Source organism: Glandiceps talaboti, chromosome 2 (genome assembly GCF_964340395.1).
Source record: "Glandiceps talaboti chromosome 2, keGlaTala1.1, whole genome shotgun sequence".
In the NCBI taxonomy this organism is placed as follows: Eukaryota; Metazoa; Hemichordata; class Enteropneusta; family Spengelidae; genus Glandiceps; species Glandiceps talaboti.
The window spans coordinates 28381244-28402075 of NC_135550.1; the positions used below are offsets into that span (position 1 = coordinate 28381244).

The window sequence follows — 20832 nt, forward strand, 5'->3', positions numbered from 1 at the left end:
GTTTATTTTATTCAACTTGAATCTTGGAAAGGACGGAAATATTCATGATGAGGTTATACATGTACACATATAATGATTCACCAAAACATTAAGTACTAGAGTGCTGCAGTAATTGTAAATGTGGTACATCTATTTCTAATTGGTATTACTACCATCATGTTGTGCACTGGTGGTCTCTGCCCTAATTAAGCACTACTGCATCACGCTGAAACTTCTGAAATTATTTCTTCTTTTTTCAGAATCTTTAACACTGGTTTCATTTTTGCCAAAAATGTGATTGTTAATTGTGCTGCAAATGTAAAACAATACATTATATCTTCACAGTACTTTGCTTGAGGTGCCAGCATCATTAGCATTGTGTCATATACTCTAGCCCTAATGACTTTTACATGACATATAGTTATCAGTCATTTCAAGAAAGTAAAGGCTGCTGACAGAAAAGGACACATAAGCAGATGAGAACCCAGCATTTTTGGTCATAATTAATTCAAGTGTGGACGGGAGTAGATACCTTGGCAGAGTACTCTGAGAATTGCTATAAATTAAACCTAAAAATAACATCTTCAAATTTTACACTATGTAAATTTGCCCTACTTCATGTAATAAACTCTAAAAATAGTAAGTACACTTCACCATTGTGCTCAAAATTATACATCAATAGAACTCCTTGACAGTTGAACATGACTAAAAACACTTTAGTATTCTGTACAAAATTCTACAAAAAATATGTGAACAGTTTATCATGCCAGCAATTTAAATATAGACTTTACAAATACATAATATAAAGGATTCTTAGTTGAAATTGAAATACAAATGTCATATAAGGCACTTCAGATATCATCCAATTTTTACACAGTGTTCAATATCTTACAAATGTACATAACTATATCATATATATACATCTAAATAACAAAGACATCAAAACTCACTTGGTATATACATGTAGTTACATTTGATACACACATTTTACACAAAAAGGTTCCACATCTTTTCAAAGTAATGTTAGTTCAAATGTACAAGGTATTTATAAATAAATGTAAATAAACTGTAGACAATTATTAACTGGCAAAGAATGCAATGTAGGCTAGTTCTTCAACACATTGCCGAGTGAGACTTGCAACATTCTTGTGACTGTCAGGTACAAACTTCTATTGAAATACTTACTAGTTCATATTATTTAACAACTACAAGTTATGCACAAGCTTACAGTTGTCACATATTTACAAATGTACAAATCAAAGCAAGCACCATTTCTTTTGATATATGCCTGATGGATGGATCAGGATCAGGATGGAATGTGTGTAGTATCCTACAAGGTTGGTATTGACATGGGTGGAGATGAATAAATAGGATAGCCAAGAGGTGGATCAGCTGACTGCACTGTCAGGTTTCTTAGCAGCACAGGATGTGCTTGTATGCTGTATCGTTCTTCATCATCATTGGTGAAGTAGAATAACTCCTGTGCTAAAGATGCCCAGTATCCACGTACCACTTCACTGTTGAGTCGACCAATGTAGGCCATTACTGCTTGCTTGGTAAGTACTCGTCCATTATATACAGCCTGTGTGATAATGTTAATAAACAAATTTGCACATGAATATCTGACTGAGGAGAATAGTAGGGGTACTGTTTATAAAAGCTTCCATTCTATATAAATGAATCATGACCATTATCCTTACAACTACAATTTAAACCAATACAATCTCAACAAGGCAGGAAAAATTAACCCTCTACTTCCAGTGAAATTTATGGTTTTCAAACTGGTTTCCCAACCTAAAAAACTACACTATGCATTAGAGAGAGGAAATGTTTTCCTACAGGTTGTAGTTTTGAGTTCAGAACTCAAGGCTGCCCATCAACTCTTGTACTGTGTCTCTTACACAATTGTAATAAGTGTGAACACTTACATCGACTGGATCATAGACCAGAGAAAACAAGTTGTTTTTCACTTGTAAGACTGCAGCTGACCATTCAGCATCTTTTTCACAACCAATATACCAATCATTCTCATACTCTTGTAAATATTCAGCCAATTCCTCATGGCTATCTATTTCACCTAGCACGGCCTGATCATATGCCAACTTGAATCCATACCTGGAATGTAAATATGAATCTCATCAACATGTGAACGTTAATCTGATGTATATGCAATAGATTTAAAATAGTACTGGTATATTGAAAGTATCATGAGGTGTTTCTGTTTTTATAAACATAAAAATCTAAAACCATGATATTCAAACATGGTGATATTTACAGTAATGGTTGATAATCTTTATCATAAACAATTATTTTAAAACAGAACACTGATTATTCATGTCAGATAGAGAGAGAGAGAGACAGAGAGAGAGACAGAGAGAGAGAGAGAGAGAGAGAGACAGACAGACAGACAGACAGACAGACTACAAAGTGTTGTAGTGAAATATTTTTTGCAAAAGGTTAGATAATCATATGAAAACTGCTAATATTTCATATGGTGTATCAATTTCAAGAATGTTTCCTAAAAACTTACCTGTAAGCTTTGAGAACAAGTTGTAGAAGTTCTGTGTCATCATTTAACCATTCTAGACTTGGAGACCAAGGCACATCCCCTGTATACACTTTATATACATGACTTGCTCCCATGGCAACAGCGTTACCACCCCCAAGTCCCAATACATTGACTACAGCATAACAAGCCATAGTTAGTTGTGTGTAAATATCCATCAGAACAGCATCATTGAGAACCTCTGTAGCAACCTCCTCTGAGGTCTTGTCAGTTGTTGTTAAATCTAGAAGTGTAAGTACATGTTTGTACCATTCTGTTGGAAACTGGTCAAGTAGATGTGATATTTTGTTCTTTTCTATTGGGATTTCCCTCCATTTTAATGGCAGGCTAAGTTTTGAAGAGTATGGCGAGTTAAACTGCATGGATCCTGCTAATCTTATACCAGTTGCTGGCATTGCATGTGATGCAGGAAGTCCAAAACTTGTCATTTGCTGTTGTTGTTTGGCCTTAGTGACATCCATAACGGGCATACCAAAATCTAATTCATTGAAAAGGTCATCGATATCATCATCATCATCCCCCATCAATCCTGGAATTTCTGCTTCTTTCCTAGTTGGTTGCATACTTGATTTCTTAGTATTATTTGCCATATAGCCATCCATCAAGCTGACTTTATTGGTCTTCTTGTTATCCAAGGTCTCCAGTGCCAAAGAGTCATTGTCATCAGCCCAGCTATCCAAGCTACCAAATGAATTCCATGATTTAATGGATTTGGCCCTGGACTGTGGCCGTGACTTCATGCTTTCTGGTTTGCCACTGTCATTACTACTATGAAGAGTCTCATTCAAATCCACAGCATGTACAAGAGAGTTGGCGCTTTTAGGTCTATCATACCCAATAGCTTTGACCCCCTGCTCTTTCTTCTCTTTTGCTGTACTTGGTCTAGATTTCTTGCCACTTTTCTGTGCATTATAATGTAGTAGTACCCAAACTAAGCTCTGGAGGAAACACTTGCCAACGTTTGTTAATACTTCTGGTGAGTCTATAATTCCAGTCAAGACGTTTCTAGCATCAGAATATGTATTGACTGGTATGGCATCCACTGCAGTCAGAGTATGGAATGGATATTTATTGAAACATGAGAAACCAGTTTCTTGGTTGAAAGCTGTTTCAAAGATCTCATCTACACGACCAGCTTCTACAGTGTGGCAGGAAGTCTCCTGCATTTCTAGACCCTTCACAGAGAATGTACAGAATCCATATCCCTTCTCCAAGACCTGTAACCATACCATACGGTCTTGAAATCGTGTCAAATAATGACAGCCTGGATGGACATCACCTACAGATAGGAAAATATAAGACTAGTTAGCATCCCCATAACAAATCATTGTAACAGTAAATTTTGTGAATTGTTTATTTTAACATATGGTGAAGGTTTGATTTAAATACAAAAGTAGAGAGAAAGAAAACTATAGATCACTTTAATACATCAATTTAATACATCAATTACTTACCTAAACTGCCATCTGCCAGTGACGACCTCAACGATGCTGCTAAGTTTGGTGCAACTTGTTGGTAGTAAATTGTGTCTGGACATATGTTGGCTGAGGCTCCAACTGTTCCTGGCCATGATCTCAGAGGGCGTGGAAAGCCAAGGAGGAATATTGGTAATGTAAATAATGGAAGTAGAGGAGCTGCTAATGCAGCTGTTACACATAGTACTGCAAAGATGATAGGAAGCATACATATGGCTACAATCATTAGTGCTAGTGATGAAGATCGTCTCTGTTTCTTCTCTGAGTAGGATGTAATTAAAACAGCAAATACTAAGTATATTTGGTCCATGACTTGATACAAACGATCTCTGCACAGGCCGATTATCAGAAGTTGTATTCCCATACCAAGATTACTCCACCATGAAGTGCTGCTGGTCCCTATGGCAACATTAATGATGTGCAAGATGGAAATTTCAAGTAGGGAGTGAGTTGTACTCTGCCAAACCTAAATGTACAAAGAAAACAAAAAATATTTCATTGATGGATGTTATTAAATTTCTACTGATAATAATTGTTGAAATTATCATAGTGATAGACAGTAGTCATGTTCAAAGTATGTTCTAAGTGAAAAATATCACAACTGTGATTAAAAAATAGGACTTTTAAAATAGTAATTTAGGGAAGACAACAGGATTATTCATACAGTTTTGTTATTACAATTTTTCAAAATAATCAAAAATAAGGTTAAAATTATGAATTTTGATAGAAAGAATGTTTTAGTCTTAAAATAAGACTTACAATATCAGGGCTATTGCAACTGAATGAGAGACAACAATATAAACAAAATCTTACCCATCTCAATGCACGAACACTTCCCACAGTGATTTTGAATGCATTTGTTGGTAGAGATAGACTGGTTGGTGCAAGGTAAAGAGATAGATAGGCCACCATTACCAATGGACAAACTGTAGAGGTCACAGTAAAGAGATACACATTATGCAAGATTTACTGGCACAGATCCAAAATTGCACTATTTATTTTCAAGTTAAAGACAGTTATATTGTAACCAGGATGTTAACACAATGGAATAAAAAATACATTCAACCCTAACATGGAATTTTTTCCATGCACGGTTGTTGGCATGGAATTAAAACAAAGAAATCATTGGTTGTCAAGGCAACATCTGTAGTTTGTCATAATGAAGAAGAACGATAGGATCTCTTTGACAAAATGCACTGCTAATTATTCCACCTATGGTAGACATGAAACAACTATGGATAAACATACACTAGACTTGTACACATATGAAGGCTTTGTTTTCAACATTTCCTTGATATGTGTATAAAAATGAAAAGCAATATTTTCATTGGAATTGATATTTACTTTTCACAAGTCCATTTGATAGTCTTATATACACATGTATAATTACTACCCAGAACATGTATTCCCTTCTATGACTATTTCATTAAAATTACATACATTGCAAAGCCTTTTCCTAGACATGACACACAAAAAGTGTTGTCTTACCTAAATCTAAGAGAAATCGCCTGATGTATCCAACAATATGTAAGATGTCTTTCCTCTTCTGATATTTAGTAGTACTTTGAGAACTTGATGGGTACAGTATATTTCTCCACAGCCCAAAGAAGACAAAAACAACCTGACAGTCAGTCAATAGTTTGACAACCACTAGCAATCCAATGACTGTATATCCAAGACCATTGTACAAGGATGATGTTGTATTGTCTGAAAAATGGTTGCACAGTCCTGAAACTGCTCCAACATCTAACAGTAGAATGAAATAGGTGATGCATTCTTTCCATCCCCATTGCCACCCAAAGCCATTACATGTACTTAGCTTGTACTGTCTATCACTGTCTTTCTCCTTAGACTTCTGGACTTTACTTGTCAATTGGTTTATGAGTGCTGCCAAATCTAGACTTTGAATGAAACCCAGACAGGCTGCAGTGATGATGACTGCAAGTGCTGACTTAGCAAAGTGAGCAATGAGGAAAACAATAACAAACTCTACTGCAGAGACCAACACCATGCAAATAAGCCTGTAAGTATAATATAAACATAATAATAAATCACTGTTGAGACTACATGCTAAAAAAAAAAAACATTGATGAACACTGATGAAAATTTTGAAAGTGAAATAGAAATAAATGTCTGTTTAATGTTGTCTAAATTGATAGAAATAAATAATTTTCACTATCTATTTTAGGAAATTTTGCTACTATTTCTATATTTTCTTACTTAAATAAAGTCCAGTGAAAATAATTTACATATTAATATTAATATTAATATTAATATTAGTGCATGTATACACATAGAAAAGAAAAATACTGGCAATAAAGACATCATTATTCAGTAAATATTCAATTCTTTGAAGATAAAATCTTACACTATACACAATATACTAGTATAAAACAGTCTATTTACCTCAAATCACCAGCTGTATGAGAACCTCCAAGAAAGAACACCAATGTTTGCTCAATTATCCATGGAAACAAAGCATCAAGAGGAGGAAGGAACCCAAAAATCCAAAACACAGTCAGAAATGGAAATATGATATGTAGAACCTGGTCCACAATAACAAAACTTGAATAAGACCTGTTGAATACAAAAATCAAGTATACATGGAGACATGAACATGACAGGAAATCTGACTGACAAGTAATGGCACAATGTTGATAACTTTTCAAAAGAAAATCATTGAATACTATTAAATATATGCCAATTGTGTAGTATATTACATTTTCATTAATGCACTGCAATTTCTCTTTTGAACAGTTGTGACAATGAACATACAGCATTGATGTAGCAAACTGAATATGTTATCAGCAAAACATATACCACATTTTCAATGTGTTCTTAATTCTTTATTTGGACTGATTTCATAAAGCTATAGATGTGTATATAAGATCAAGTAATACTAACACACACACACACTGAAAAACATGTTACAACACATAATTTGATAGATTGAACCAAAGTGAACTGTCAGATAAAAATAATACAACATACTTGTAGACTATTGGGAAATTATTACTGACATAATATACCGTGATTATGTGACACAAGCTGAGTTTAACATCTTCGGGTGTAATTATTTATACATATTCAAAGGTACTTACAATATTCTACTTACTGAAGCATACCTATCTACCGAGTATTACTTGCAATTGATTTAAATCAAATCTGGTGCATGAAAGATTATAACTAACATAAATGATCTGATGAAATAATTGTTTTATATGTATAAAAACACTGAGGAAATCTGTAATATGCAATCAACTGTTGTAACAATGCCACAATACAATTGTAAAGTCACAGAAGGCATGCATTGACACTGACATTATATTAGAACCAGGGAAGATCACTGGCATAGAAATCAAGAAGTTGATCACTTACCTTGCCACAAGGAAGAATGCTTCAAATACATAGACATAGAATGGCCTCATCAATGGTGTGATTTCATATGGATCTGTACTGTGAAATACAGCTGGTTCTGGTGGTGGTCCCACAGTCAACGAATACTGTGCTATACACAGAGTTATCCAGCCAAATATGAACAGCACCACTGTTGCTCCAGTGTTAGTGCTATATAAACCATTTATTGTAGTTGGCAATAAATACCACATGCCCAGTCCACATAGTGGGCCAGACAACAATGAATGTATAAAAATATTCACCTTGTACTTCTTTCCTGGGATTACAAACTCAAAAGTCTCAACTCCACAACAACTTTCAAATTCTATCTCATCTTCCTCAGCAAGTATATTTTGTGTGTTCATTTTGGAAACTGAGGACTGTTTGGTGCGTACCCCTAAACTGATGAGCTGGACAATCAAAACATAGAGTAAGACGCATGCTCCACAGACACAGGCACCAATGTAATCTTTCATTACATCTAATTCTACAAACAATGTAAATAATCCACCAATAATCCATGGTATCAAAAAGAGTACAATTTGATTTATGTAGACATATGCTGGTGCATCATAACCTAGTTTCACTTTAGGTCCACCTAGAACAGTTTGAGGAAACCTCTTCCAGAAGAACTCCTGTTTGTAGTCATTTAACAATGGTACACCATTCCCCATGATGAAAGTCTGTTAGAAATAACACTGCCTGTGCTGTGGACAAAAACAAAGAATACATGTAGGAGAAAAATTAGTAAAAGCATATCTTATCTATCAAATATTTTGAAGTCTGACAGATGACACTGATATGATATTTGTAGTTTCTAATGTGAAATCCTTATAATGTTGGTCAACTTGATGTTTTCCTTGTGTTATCATTATAGGAACGTGATAGTATGTTCTGACACTGATTCTCAGTGCAGTCAATGAACTCTTTCTTTGAAAAATGTCTTGATAAATTTGAAATTAATTGGACAGGTATATGTTAGCAAAAAGATTAAAATTACTATTAGCATTTTCAAACATTCTGAAGAAGTGGTTAAAGTAGAATACTGTATAATACTACTGATATCGTGAGTTAAGTATACAACAGAATGCTGAGTAGTCATAACTGTAAAAGGAAAGACAATTTGTAATATATATTAATGGTCAAGATAATTCATTAAACCATAATGCATTCTACCTCCTAGTTTTGCATGCAGACTGAGTATGCGACTCGATTCTGACAATGTCCCAAGGAAAGGGGCATTGTAACCTCAACTTACCAAGTCTGCAAGCAGGACTATCTAGTACCGTAGATGCTAGTCCTGCTTACATGACGGTGCACGAGTCTGTATTACTGACTGAGGGACAATTGTCAGAATCGAGTCCCGAATTCCTCCGTATGCAAGCAGGACTACGTAGATGCATGCTAGTAGTACTACCCGGATCTAGTAGTGCTAGTGGTATCTACATTTTTGTACATCCATCCTAGAAGGAACATATTGTTGCATACTGTGCATACACGTTACCGTCCCAATTTCTACGAGGTTCGACGGTACAAATTTCTTAATTTTATAAAATACTGAATAGTTTCTTTATCGACTGAATTAGACACAGAGTCGCTATTGATATATCACAACACAGCGGTCTAACATGACAGGCTCGTATCCATGGCGAATGTACACAACTGCGGTCTACTGCACCACAAATAGCAGTGACCAACGATATTTTCGGTTAGTTTTAACCTAAAGTAACTTTCAAGACAATTCAAACGGGTATGTGAGTATAGACTACGGTGTTCAACGTTCGAGAATATGAGTGAACCTTACCTATGCAAATAGTATTACGAGAACTAACATCTCTCCTTCGTCTTCTTCATCTTCAAGTATTCAAAATGGCGATGGGACAGGAATATTACATTATATTAGAGGGGTGACGACATACAAAGGATGTTTGAAAATATGCCTGTGTATGATCAGAATTTTCAGTGACAAAGTCGGCATATTATCGAAAGAGAGCGCTAACAAGTAGTGTAATAGGCAAAATCGCTCCAATTTATCTCTGTATGTTTTCCCTCGGATGTTTTGTTGAAGTGACTAGTATAAATACGCCCGTCTGCAATTCCCATCATACATTGTAAATACAATAGTGAGAAGCGGATGTTTTGATTTCAAGACTGTCTATGAAGGATTCTCTGGAGAAATCTGCACAGTGCAGAAGTTGTGTGAACTCTCTTCTTGTATCTCAGCTACAATATCGAATACTATCGCTAAATCAAGGCATAAATGTAGGTACAAGTTTCTATTTGAGGTGATTACAAAATTCAGGACCTGCAAGGCTCATGCATTCCAGTAGCTGCAATAATTGTAGCTTCTTGTTGCTAAGGTGAGGTTTAACACTAAAACTTAAAAAGTCACCAAAACAGACGAAAAAACCCTCAAAACCGCAACAAGACGGCGACGCTACAATTATTGCAGCTAGCATTCCAGTACATTATTTATAATCTGATTCTTTACTGTAATTCACTCAGAATGTGTAAACTTTACCCAACTTCATTATGAAGTTTATATACTAGTAGTCATTACACTTTCATTTTATTTTCAGTGTTGCAATATGTCGGGGACAGATATACCATACCAAAATCTGAAATCATGTCTGTCTCCAAGTGTTCATCATTTAATTTGTGAATTATGGAAGTCTAAATATTCCGAACTGCAGGGAAAGACAGACAGATACAATGACACACCAGAATATGTGAAAAGTGATGGTACTTTGGACTGGAACACTATCAAGAAAATTAAGTTTCATGATCTAGGTAAGGATGATAAATGACAAAGATATATATATATATATATAATTTTTCTTTTTCTGTATTTCTTTTCTTTCTATATCATACTTTTCATTAAAAAAGTGAATTTGTTGTATAACATGACGTGATAACTGTTCTGTATACTTATGGAACATAATTTAAAACATTGTATTCCTAGTAATACTCGCAGCTTTGTACACTACTGTACTCTTTTTGTTTATAAATGTTTACTATAGATTTACCTCCAGCTGAACAACACTATGAATCCCATATCAGTAATCTTATACCAGTATGTGTCCAGTCGCATAAGTGGATTTTACAGGTTACTCAAGATACATTTGAACAACTCTGCCATGATAAACTGAAATGGACTGGTCAATCAAAGGTAAGGAAGATATCCAAATCATTGGAAAATACAGTTTGCAAGATTCAAAGTAGAATTGAAAGAACATGTTGTGTTGACATAATGTATATGGAAGTAGATTTATAGAGATTTATATTGCTTGTCTTTATACTATACAAAGTTTTGGACTATAATTAATTTATATTGTAAACATTTAATTTTTTTCTACAGATATTTCTTGAAAGTTACAGACTATTGAAGTCAGGGGATAATGTAGATACAGTATTAAGTCTGTTATTGTGTACAGCAGCATTGGAAAGAGCCCTTGGTGATGTAAGTACTATAGTTGTAGATTGCAAATCAGCATGTATTCTTAGATAAAATGAAAGCTTGATACTATTTGCATTAGATCAATGAGACAGAAGTACTAAAAGTGAAAATCAGATTAAAAATGTAAGGATTCTTTGCTGTGTGTCTAAAGCAGAGTCAACAGAGAAAGTCCTATAAAAAGAGTCAACAGAGAAAGTTCTATAAAAAAAAAGGGTCAACAGAGAAAGTCCTATAAAAAGAGTAAATACAAATACACGTAACTAAGTATTTCAAAGTACTTCTATCTTTTTTTCATTATCCATTCAACCAATGAAAATGAAGATAGGAAGATGAATCTGTTGCAATACTTGTTGTATTTTCTCCATTGTTTTTAATGCATTGTCATGAAGGAATGAATTACACTATACTTTTATAGTCAGATGTTACACTTGGTGTCGAGTCATCTCTTCAAGAGAGATCTTGAGATTCAATGCACAAATAGGACTAAACTAAAGTATGCTTATGACAATAACTTGGTAAAATGAATTACTGCTTGCCAACCATAGTTTAGAAAAATCTGATTTTGCAGTTTCCTTCATCTCACAGGTTTATCTGTTAAGAAAATCACCATGTCCATTTCTACTCAAAGATCTCCTAGCAACAGATGAACTCCAAGATATATTTGGGCAGATAACAGTAAGTATCATACATGTAGTTACATGTATCTACATTTTCATGGATGATAGATGATCTTCAAACCCCTGTGATCTTACAATGTGTATATGACATTTCATTGAATGTTGTCATGGCAATAGCCTAGATTCTAGTGATATTGACAGCAGATTCAAGAAGCCATTGAATACATTCATAACATTTTCAATATTTTATTTGTCAACAGATGTTTTGTTTACATGTATTGATAGGGCCACCGACTAGTCTCAATCTTAGAAATATAGTTTGGCATGGATTTAATGCTCCTATGGAAATACCAAGCCAGTAAGTATCTACCAGCTGGTAACACTAGGGAGGTCACCAGTAGGTAGTTAGCTTGTGGCAGGTGTGAGGAGAAAAGTTATGCTACCGAGTACCAAAGGAGGTCACCGGCAGGTGTCTGCTACCTGGACAGAGATGTAAACAAAGTTCTCTTTGACTGCATGGCTTTACATTATTACTTCTAACATCTGACTATTTCCTGTGTTGTAATTACAAAACCTTCTGTGATACACGCCACCCATTGAAAGACAATGAGGATGTTCAAAAGATTAATAAATAAATGTGTAAAATGGTTGTTATTGTACATACAATAACAAACAATTCACACATTGTTTAATTTTTTGCAATATATTGAGTTACAAAGAAGGACTTGGCATAAATTGTGTTGTTTCTCATTGATTTCTTCAAGTAGGAAGCCATGATAAAATTGTTTTATAAATTAAATATCCAAAATGAATACTCGATCCTCATCCATAGTGCCACTTTAAATATAACAGTAATAAATTGTAGTTTTGTGTGCAGTGAAGTCATTTTGTTAATGCTTTCACTAGGTACATCAGCTTTTTACTGGTATTTACTGCTAGTCTGAGTGAAACTGTCCAAAGTCTTGGTCTTGAAGACACAATCAAACACAGACAGCCATTTCAACTTTCCCATATTCAATATTGCCAGCAAGTTTTTCCAGGTAAGCGGGTGACATTTATTTGATAGTGGTTTACTTTGTCTTAGACATTTCTCTGTAGAAGTCCATCCAGTTTTCAAAGTATCATAATATTTGTGATATAGGCTTCATCACCAGTGGACCCAAAATTTGGCTAGTTCCCTAAATGGTTAAAATATAATACTGTATTTCAACCCAGTGTGCAAAATTCACGATGTAATTACTGCTACATGTACCCTCACTGAAATTAAGACTCGTACATGTTGGATATGTTTCCATTTCTGTCCCAAGAACAGAAGAATATAACTAGATTTAGAATTGATATTTACACCAAGCTATGTACATTTACCCTACACAGATTGGGTATATCCATATCCATATCTTGGCATCACTAGTGATCAATATGTAATCTCTGTGCCATTTGTTCATACGACAAAGCATAGACCTCTAACTTGTTGGGGTTAGATTGCTTATCATGATTATTTTTTCTGTCCTAGAAATCACATCAGAAAATATCAGTGCATTAGGAATGGTTATCTCCTCTTCAGACTTCATTTTGCCAATGATGGAACCATATTGGCAGGGTGCACTCAAATGCTATCAAAGTGGCAGGTGTGTGTGTGTATCTGTCTGTCTCTCTTTGTCTCTCTGTCTCTGTCTCTCTGTCTGTCTGTCTCTGTCTCTCTCTCTCTCTCTCTCTCTCTCTCTCTCTCTCTCTCTCTCTCTCTCTCTCTCTCTCTCTCTCTCTCTCTCTCTCTCTCTCTCTCTCTCTCTCTGTTTTGTATGTTTAGATTTTTTTCTAGAAATAACTGCAAATGCAACACAAATGTACATGTATAATACCTCTGTCACATGTCACCAACTACTTTCATTAGATAGTCCGTCAGCCTGAGGAAGTATCCTGGATAGGACGTGAAACTGTTGCAATGCAAAACAACAAGTCCAGTAGGATAGATTGTAAATACTCCATTTTTAACTTCATACTGGATTGAGAACATTCATAGACATGTCTAACTGTATATTGTAAGTTGTGATTGGTTGTTCATATAAGCAAACACCTCCTTACTTTGACTATAGGTATGGCCAGTGTTGTGTTCTTCTCCTTCCACAACTGGAAAACAGTTTAAGAACAATATTTTGCAGAGTTAATCAATGTCCAGAGAGAGTTTTAACTGCAGAAGTAAGTATTATTGTCCAACTTGTAAGTTTCCCTACCTATGAAACAGTTCATGATTATGGAATTTATCAAATCATCAAATAACGAAAAATCAAGGGAAGAAAAAGTAAAAATCCAATACAATGCCCTGCATTGTAAATTGTTGGTCTTCAGTACAAAATTCTTTGTAAGAGAAATTCCAATGTACATGGTATATAACCATTGGTAAAGAATGATTCAAGAAAATGTTATTTCAGCCATGCATTTACACTTAAAGTATGAACTAAGGTGTAGATCTGTCACAATTACACATTGCAATGTTTGTATGTATTTGAGTGTGTATGTGTCAAACATACCAGTATAACTTGATTTACATTGAATTCCTAGCTGTATACTTATCTTTTTTGAACTTATATCACGGCTTACCACTCTCCTTTCTACATTTCAGTCTTCTGTATTCTATACAACATTTGATGAGGTAAGATTGAATCCATGTTTTTGATTTATATGAATTTCTAGATGTGTTTCATAAGTTTTACTTTCTGCATGTAATCAGGAAATATATAGCTGTGTTTGTTCAATGTTTTTTTTAAATTTTCTTTTAGGCTGAGATGAAAATAAAATATGTATAAACTTTCTCACAAAGAGAGAATAAGAAAACCTTTGAATATTTTCAATTTTTACTGTCCATAAACAACCAATTGCAGAAAGTTTATCATCATCAGTATACAACAAATATCTCATGTAATCATTTGGAGTTACATCATATATACATTTATTTTTATGCAACATAGATGCTCAGTCCTATCTTATCAACTGGTGAAGCTAATGCCCTGGTATCAGAGTTAGGAGATTCATACATGGTGGGTGTTGTCATTTGTCAAATATAGCGCCCTCTAGAGGGCAGTGGTAAGACATTGCAGCCATCATCCAGTTTAGTGAAATATTTTGAATGATACAATATACAAACATATAATTTTGAAATGTTATCATGCCAGGAAAAGCATTATTATGCCAGGAAGAGAATTTCTATGTGACACTAGCAAGAATAAAAAGAAGTTAATAATGTGTTAGTGATATTGATAATGGTGTTATTTGTACATGTAATTATGATGATGAAGAAGAAGATAAAATCATTAAAGCTGGATGATCGTATGACTTGAGAAGATGAAATTATCTGAATTTACTGTGAAAGTTATGCACTTCGTATACCAACTTAACAGTTACAAGTCTTGACTCTAAGTCTTTTCAGCCCCAAATTTAGTTTACAGACACAGGAGGTATTTTCTCTCTTATTAGAATAAAAATTGCAAAATACCCTAAATAGTATGCATGTTCTAAAAATCATAGTAGTGATGAAATGAACAACAAATTTATAACAAAGATAGTATGTGACTATGTGAGTATGATATTATTCATTTTTTATTCAATTATCTCTTTTGTTCTTTGGGTACTTAAAAGGTATTTGAAACATCTGTTATATTACTCCAACACAGGCGTCATGATTCTTTGAAATTTCTTATCTGTTCTGGTTGTGGAGCAGTGCTATATTGAAAGTACCATCAGTGTACAAAGGACATCAATTGTCCTGTAGGTCAGCAGATTACACGAACAAATAATGACACAGTCAAGATGTATATGGCCTTATTACAAGGTGAAATAACAATACAATATATTCAGAAATTAAGGTATTTATATTTTAACAGGAGTTACTGTTGGATTTACTGGTCTATCTTGAGGGACTTCGCATCCGAGATCACATAAGTCATGGAGAAGTTGATGTGATGACAATTTCTCAGAACATTGCAAATCATGTTTTATCCACTGCAGTTGCATTTTGTTTGAAATATTCTAATCCTGAACTCTCAAGAGACCAGCTCAAGGAAATACCAAAGGCTGCTGCAAATTATCAATCATGTTTCCACCCTGTTTCATACTTGAGAAGATCTCTAGAAACTCTATTTACGGATTTGGCAAACTTGAGCAATTTACCCAAACCATCAAACAGTGATGAAGTACTTCAGAAAACCCTTATGAGCGACAGTGGTGATGGATTGTCTGTCGACATTCATAAAATTGCTAGAACTCTTGTGAAGAACATGCATTCTGATGTAGTTGGTAATAGTGAAACAGATATTATAAGGTAAAATTATAAGGTAAAATTAACATGACTAATTAGTCCCCGCCAACTGAAGTCCGAGACGGGGACTTATGGATTGGGTTCTGTCTGTCCGTGCGTCCACCCGGAGCCATTTCTTGGAGATGTGTGGACCGATTTTTTTCAAACTTGGTACAGGGGCAACATAGTATGGCATACATATGCCGTCAATTTGTTTCATGATACGATCCAATATGGCTGCCTAGCAGCCATTTTGTTTGCGAATTTTCCCTGTCCAAAGCCGTAACTCAGACATGCTTGAACAGATCTCATTCAAAGTTGGTATTAGAACAGTGTTCTATGACATACATGTGCATATCCATTTTCGTCCTGATACAATCCGATATGGCTGCCTGGCAGCCATTTTGTTGGCGCAGTTTTCATGTCCAAAGCCATAACTCCGACATGCTTGAACAGATCTCATTCAAAGTTGGTATTAGCACAGTGTTTTATGACATACATGTGCATATCCATTTTCACCCCCCCCCCCCCCCCCCATGCCATGTTCTGAGCTATGGCTAGTACTTGACTATTTTATATTTAATATGTTTATTACATTCTATGAGTGCACAAACTACATACTAGCATCAAATCCAGCATGTGGGGAGCTAGCAGGAAATGCTTAATACATTTTTACATTCTATGAGTGCGCAAAATATATTCTAGGATCAAACCCAGCATTTGGGGAGCTAGCAGGAAATGCTTAATACATTTTTACATTTTTACATTCATCAAGTCATTGTTCTTTCTTTCTTTATCTTCAATTTTGTGTGGCATTACTGCTCATGATGAGTTTACTTTCCTAAAACACATGCTAAAAACATGTCTCATGGTGGTGATTAGCGTCCTTTCATACCTTTTCAAAGCCTGTAAGTTGGTATGATGAAATGGGTGTGTGTTTAACACCATAGTATGCTGTTTGTTTGAATGATTATTTCCTGATTTACCATATTACTGTAAGGTTATAGTATAGGTGTATTTCATTCAAGTTCCCATGCTTCAGCACGTTACACTACCCATTTTGTGATAAAATGCTAGACTTGCTCAAGTCTCCAAGCATGTTTTCATTTCATTTCACCTGATCCTAGAATGTATTGTGTGCATTCGTGACAAAATGTATTGAATGTGCAATAAATCTTGCAAGTTCCCTTATAATTTCCTGACCCTAGAATGTATTTTGTGATCTCATTGAACATAAAATATGTATTTGATGTATAAATGTATTTTGAAAAAATTATTTCATGCAAGACTTAGCAGTAAGTTCTGTCAAGAAATATAAAACAAGCAAGAGTAAAACTACAAAAAATGTAATTATGCAAACATCTGACTTCAGGCAGTGGATGCACATGACAATTTCTGATGATATTTTAATATGTTTTATTCATTGATGAATACAATGTTTCCAAGTATGCAGAATTACAAAGGCAATGAGACATTGCAATAAAGTTCTAGAAAAAAAGGGAAATGTCCAAATAAATCATTCTTTTAACAGCTGGTTATTGTTTAAGCATCAGGGTTGTACTTTTATATACCCACATCTTCACAAACCTTTGTTCAGAGTTGATATAGTTTGGGAATTAGTGAGCCTTCTGTCAAAAATTTCTGAAGTTACTGATTTGATGAAAATATGTTTGTAAAAAATGTGTGAATACCTAAATCATAATCTCAGAAAGTTCTAGCTTTACACCTTGTACAGTCAGACTGTCTTACACAAACCCACAGTTCATCTTCTAATGTATCTTCCCTTAAGCTCCTTTAATGTCAATTATATTGACATTATGAAGTCATATTTATTTAATCATTAATTATATATAGAATGTCAAATATGATGAGATATCAATCAAATTGTCATATCTTGAAAGTCAGAGTTTACTGTGTTAGCTGCAAAACACACACACACACACACCATATATTGTAAATATCTAAAGGCCAACAGTTAACATTTTATTGTCACTTCAACATTATCAGAAACATTCATTACTAGAAGTGCATCAATAATAATTATAAAACAAAACAATTTAATTTATTCATTCGATTGGTTTTAATACCACATGTATATATGATTTGTCATGTGGTTTTTTTCGAGCACATTGATGCTTGTTAGTCCCCGCGGACGAAGTCCGGAACGGGGACTTATGGATTGGGTTCCGTCTGTCCGTCCGTGCATCAGTGCGTCCGTGTGTCCGTCCGTCCGTCCGTCCGTCCGTCCGTCCGCAGCTGTTTCTTGGAGATGCCTGGACCGATTTTTTTCAAACTTGGTACAGGGGCAACATACTATGGCATACATATGCACGTCAATTTGTTTTTTGATACGATCCAATATGGCCGCCTAGCAACCATTTTGTTTGCGAATTTTCCCTGTGTAAAGCCATAACTCAGACATGCTTTAACAGATCTCATTCAAAGTTGGTATTAAGACAGTGTTCTATGACATGCATGTGCATATCCATTTTCATTGTGATACGATCCAATATGGCTGCCTGGTAGCCATTTTGTTTGTGAATTTTCATGTCCAAAGCCATAACTCAGACATGCTTGAACAGATCTCATTCAAAGTTGGCATTAGGACAGTGTTCTATGACATACATGTGTATATCCATTTTCGTCGTGATACGATCCAATATGGCTGCCTGCCAGCCATTTTGTTTGTGAATTTTCCATGTCCAAAGCCATAACTCAGACATGCTTAAACAGATCTCATTCAAAGTTGGTATTAGGACAGTGTTCTATGACATGCATGTGCATATCCATTTTCGTTGTGATACGACCCAATATGGCTGCCTGGCAGCCATTTTGTTTGCGAATTCTCATGTCCAAAGCCATAACTCAGACATGCTTGAACAGATCTCATTTAAAGTTGGTATTAGGACAGTGTTCTATGACATACATGTGCATATCCATTTTCGTCGTGATATGATCCAATATGGCTGCCTGGCAGCCATTTTGTTTGTGAATTTTCCATGTCCAAAGCCATAACTCAGACTCCATTTTCATCATGATATGATCCCCCATACCCAACCAATCCTTTATTGTTGGAGGCATATTCCATGTCCAACAAGTACACACAACATATCTAAGTATGTTTGTTTTAGGTTCACAAATGTTGTTGCGTGATCAGAGTAGTGATAATTCCTAAAAACCCAATTATAGCGGGGACTATGTCATTATCAATGACTTGTTAACCAACCAGTGTGTTTGGAATATGTGTAAAGTCATTATGTTAGTATAAATGATTATGTGTCTGCAGGCTTAAACAAATGATGCAACAGTAATTGTAATGGTTAAAAAATATATCACTGATCTAAGTTATCATACAATATTTTTCAATCGTTAACAATTGAATAAATGAATCTCACCTTTTTCTTGGATTTGGTTTCAAGTGAAGTGTGACAACTGTAGAAAATTGGTCAGTGTTTTTTGAAAAATTGTTAGTAGTTTTTATCAGTTTTTGTTTGTTTCTTGCACACTAGTTCTGGACATGAAATTAAGGATTATAATATTTATATTGTATATTTGATTCTATGTTATTGCTTTCAGATGTATATTTCCATTCAATAATTTGTATCATCTGGTCACTGTTAGCCAACAACTCAGAGTAAAAACATTATTTCAAACCAGACGCGAACTTGAAATCGTGTCACTCCTTCGACATATCGTATCTGAAGAAATCAAAGTTGTCAATCAGATTAGAGATGTCGCTGTAACCAGATTTCAACAATGGGAAAGAAAGGAGTTAAGATCAAGACAAAGAAACAACTATCTGAAATGTTTAAAAAGGTATTATCAATTTCAGAATAATATTTTGCTTGACACTACTTAAAGTAAATGTGAAAGGTACACAATAGACAAAGTTAAGACTCAGTTTGCATTTAATCTTCATTGAATATTTTGACAATGTAGGAAAAATGTAGTCATTAAAAGTCTAAATTTTTAAATTGTATGACAATGTGAAATTGTTCACACTTTACAGTAATAGTTATGCCTTGCAGCACTTCAAACAGGTCAGTGCTACCTGAAAACTCAAAGTATAGGTGTTCAAGATATTTGATTGGCAGATTGTGATGTCATCATTAGGAACTAGCATGTGATTGGTTCTTAGATTGGTGACATCATAATGTTATTTACATATCAATACTAAAAGGCATACATGAAGTACTTAATGTCAGGAAGTAGTTTTCCATACAGAATCATGCACCTGATACAGGCATTGAGGTTTGAAATGAGAGTTTTCCTGTTTTTTGTAGCATTCCCTGCCTGTCATCTGGCGTTCGACTGTTGTCCCTGTTAGTGATAACTCAGCTCAGCACCGTCAATTCTATTCCAGAGTTGTCTGCAAAGACCTACCAACATCTTCTGAAGTAAGTCTTTTCTTTTTCATTCTTTCTTTCATTTAGTTATCAAATCTCCCATTCTATGTCTTGGATGTTATTTTCTGTTTGAACATGTTGATCCGTTCGTGTATGATTTTGAAATTAGCTCATATTGTAATAAACATGCTTGTAAACATCGATGTGTAAGTTCAAGTCTATTTAATGACAAGATAGCGCAATGGATATATATCTCAGATACAAAGTATGCTTTGTCATTTTCTTTTTCTTTCCTTTTCAATATGGTTATGATCTGAATCAACTTTGTTGACAAAACTGTACATTTGTCTCATAAAGGGAGATGATTTTGAACAGTGAATTGGAAAATTAGTATGGTTTGAAATAGAACATTTAGTAATTCCAGTGTTTACATTATAAAGTTTTACAAAGTAAAGCAAAAAGTTGGATTGTTTTTACCTAAATTCTGTTCTTTGCATGTACAGTACAGTACAATACAGTACAGTGTGTTTTAGTTCCTATTTTACCAAATTTAACATGTCTGTCCAATGTGTCTACAATATATAAAAATGTCAAGTACTTGTATCATAGCTAGGTGGTTTCTCCTGTCATCACGGTAACTCTTCTTCCTTTTGGAATGTAAATGTCTTCCTTCCCAGTCATTTCCTGGATTTAGGAATCATAAAT

At 34.6% G+C, this 20832-nt stretch overlaps 2 protein-coding genes across 3 annotated transcripts in view; one reads left to right on the forward strand and one right to left on the reverse strand.

The window, feature by feature from the left end:
- Positions 1-36: 36 nt before the first annotated feature.
- Positions 37-9341, reverse strand: LOC144450617 (pecanex-like protein 4). 2 transcript variants are annotated; one of them, XM_078141262.1, is made up of 9 exons: positions 9221-9341; positions 7399-8118; positions 6427-6597; positions 5509-6041; positions 4834-4946; positions 4000-4486; positions 2510-3824; positions 1908-2094; positions 37-1561 (listed from the first exon to the last, which is right to left on the reverse strand). In XM_078141262.1, the coding sequence occupies exons 2-9, from the start codon at positions 8088-8090 to the stop codon at positions 1310-1312; spliced, it is 3750 nt and encodes a 1249-aa protein (XP_077997388.1). In that variant the 5' UTR covers positions 8091-8118; positions 9221-9341; the 3' UTR covers positions 37-1309. The 2 variants fall into 2 exon arrangements, with proteins under 2 accessions (XP_077997388.1, XP_077997394.1); XM_078141268.1 differs by having other exon boundaries at positions 7399-8123; positions 9221-9266.
- Positions 9342-10004: 663 nt separating this feature from the next.
- The window catches only part of LOC144446349 (endoplasmic reticulum membrane-associated RNA degradation protein-like), a 37872-nt gene continuing 27044 nt past the window's right edge, over positions 10005-20832 (forward strand). The window contains exons 1-13 of the mRNA XM_078136099.1: positions 10005-10206; positions 10437-10585; positions 10775-10876; positions 11459-11548; positions 11751-11848; positions 12397-12530; positions 13004-13118; positions 13584-13686; positions 14111-14140; positions 14457-14525; positions 15369-15805; positions 19358-19597; positions 20065-20178. Coding sequence (XP_077992225.1) covers positions 10005-10206; positions 10437-10585; positions 10775-10876; positions 11459-11548; positions 11751-11848; positions 12397-12530; positions 13004-13118; positions 13584-13686; positions 14111-14140; positions 14457-14525; positions 15369-15805; positions 19358-19597; positions 20065-20178 — 1883 coding nt within the window. The remainder of the gene's footprint in view (positions 10207-10436; positions 10586-10774; positions 10877-11458; positions 11549-11750; positions 11849-12396; positions 12531-13003; positions 13119-13583; positions 13687-14110; positions 14141-14456; positions 14526-15368; positions 15806-19357; positions 19598-20064; positions 20179-20832) is intronic.

Bases quoted from the DNA above. Each gene is read 5' to 3' on its own strand.
- LOC144450617 (XM_078141262.1), bottom strand. From the start codon at position 8,090: ATGGGGAATGGTGTACCATTGTTAAATGACTACAAACAGGAGTTCTTC. The intron at 4,947-5,508 runs GTAAGACAACAC...TGACCTCTACAG, and splicing joins GCGATTTCTCTTAGATTTAG to TTTGTCCATTGGTAATGGTG. The intron at 4,487-4,833 runs GTAAGATTTTGT...TTGTACATTTAG, and splicing joins GTGTTCGTGCATTGAGATGG to GTTTGGCAGAGTACAACTCA.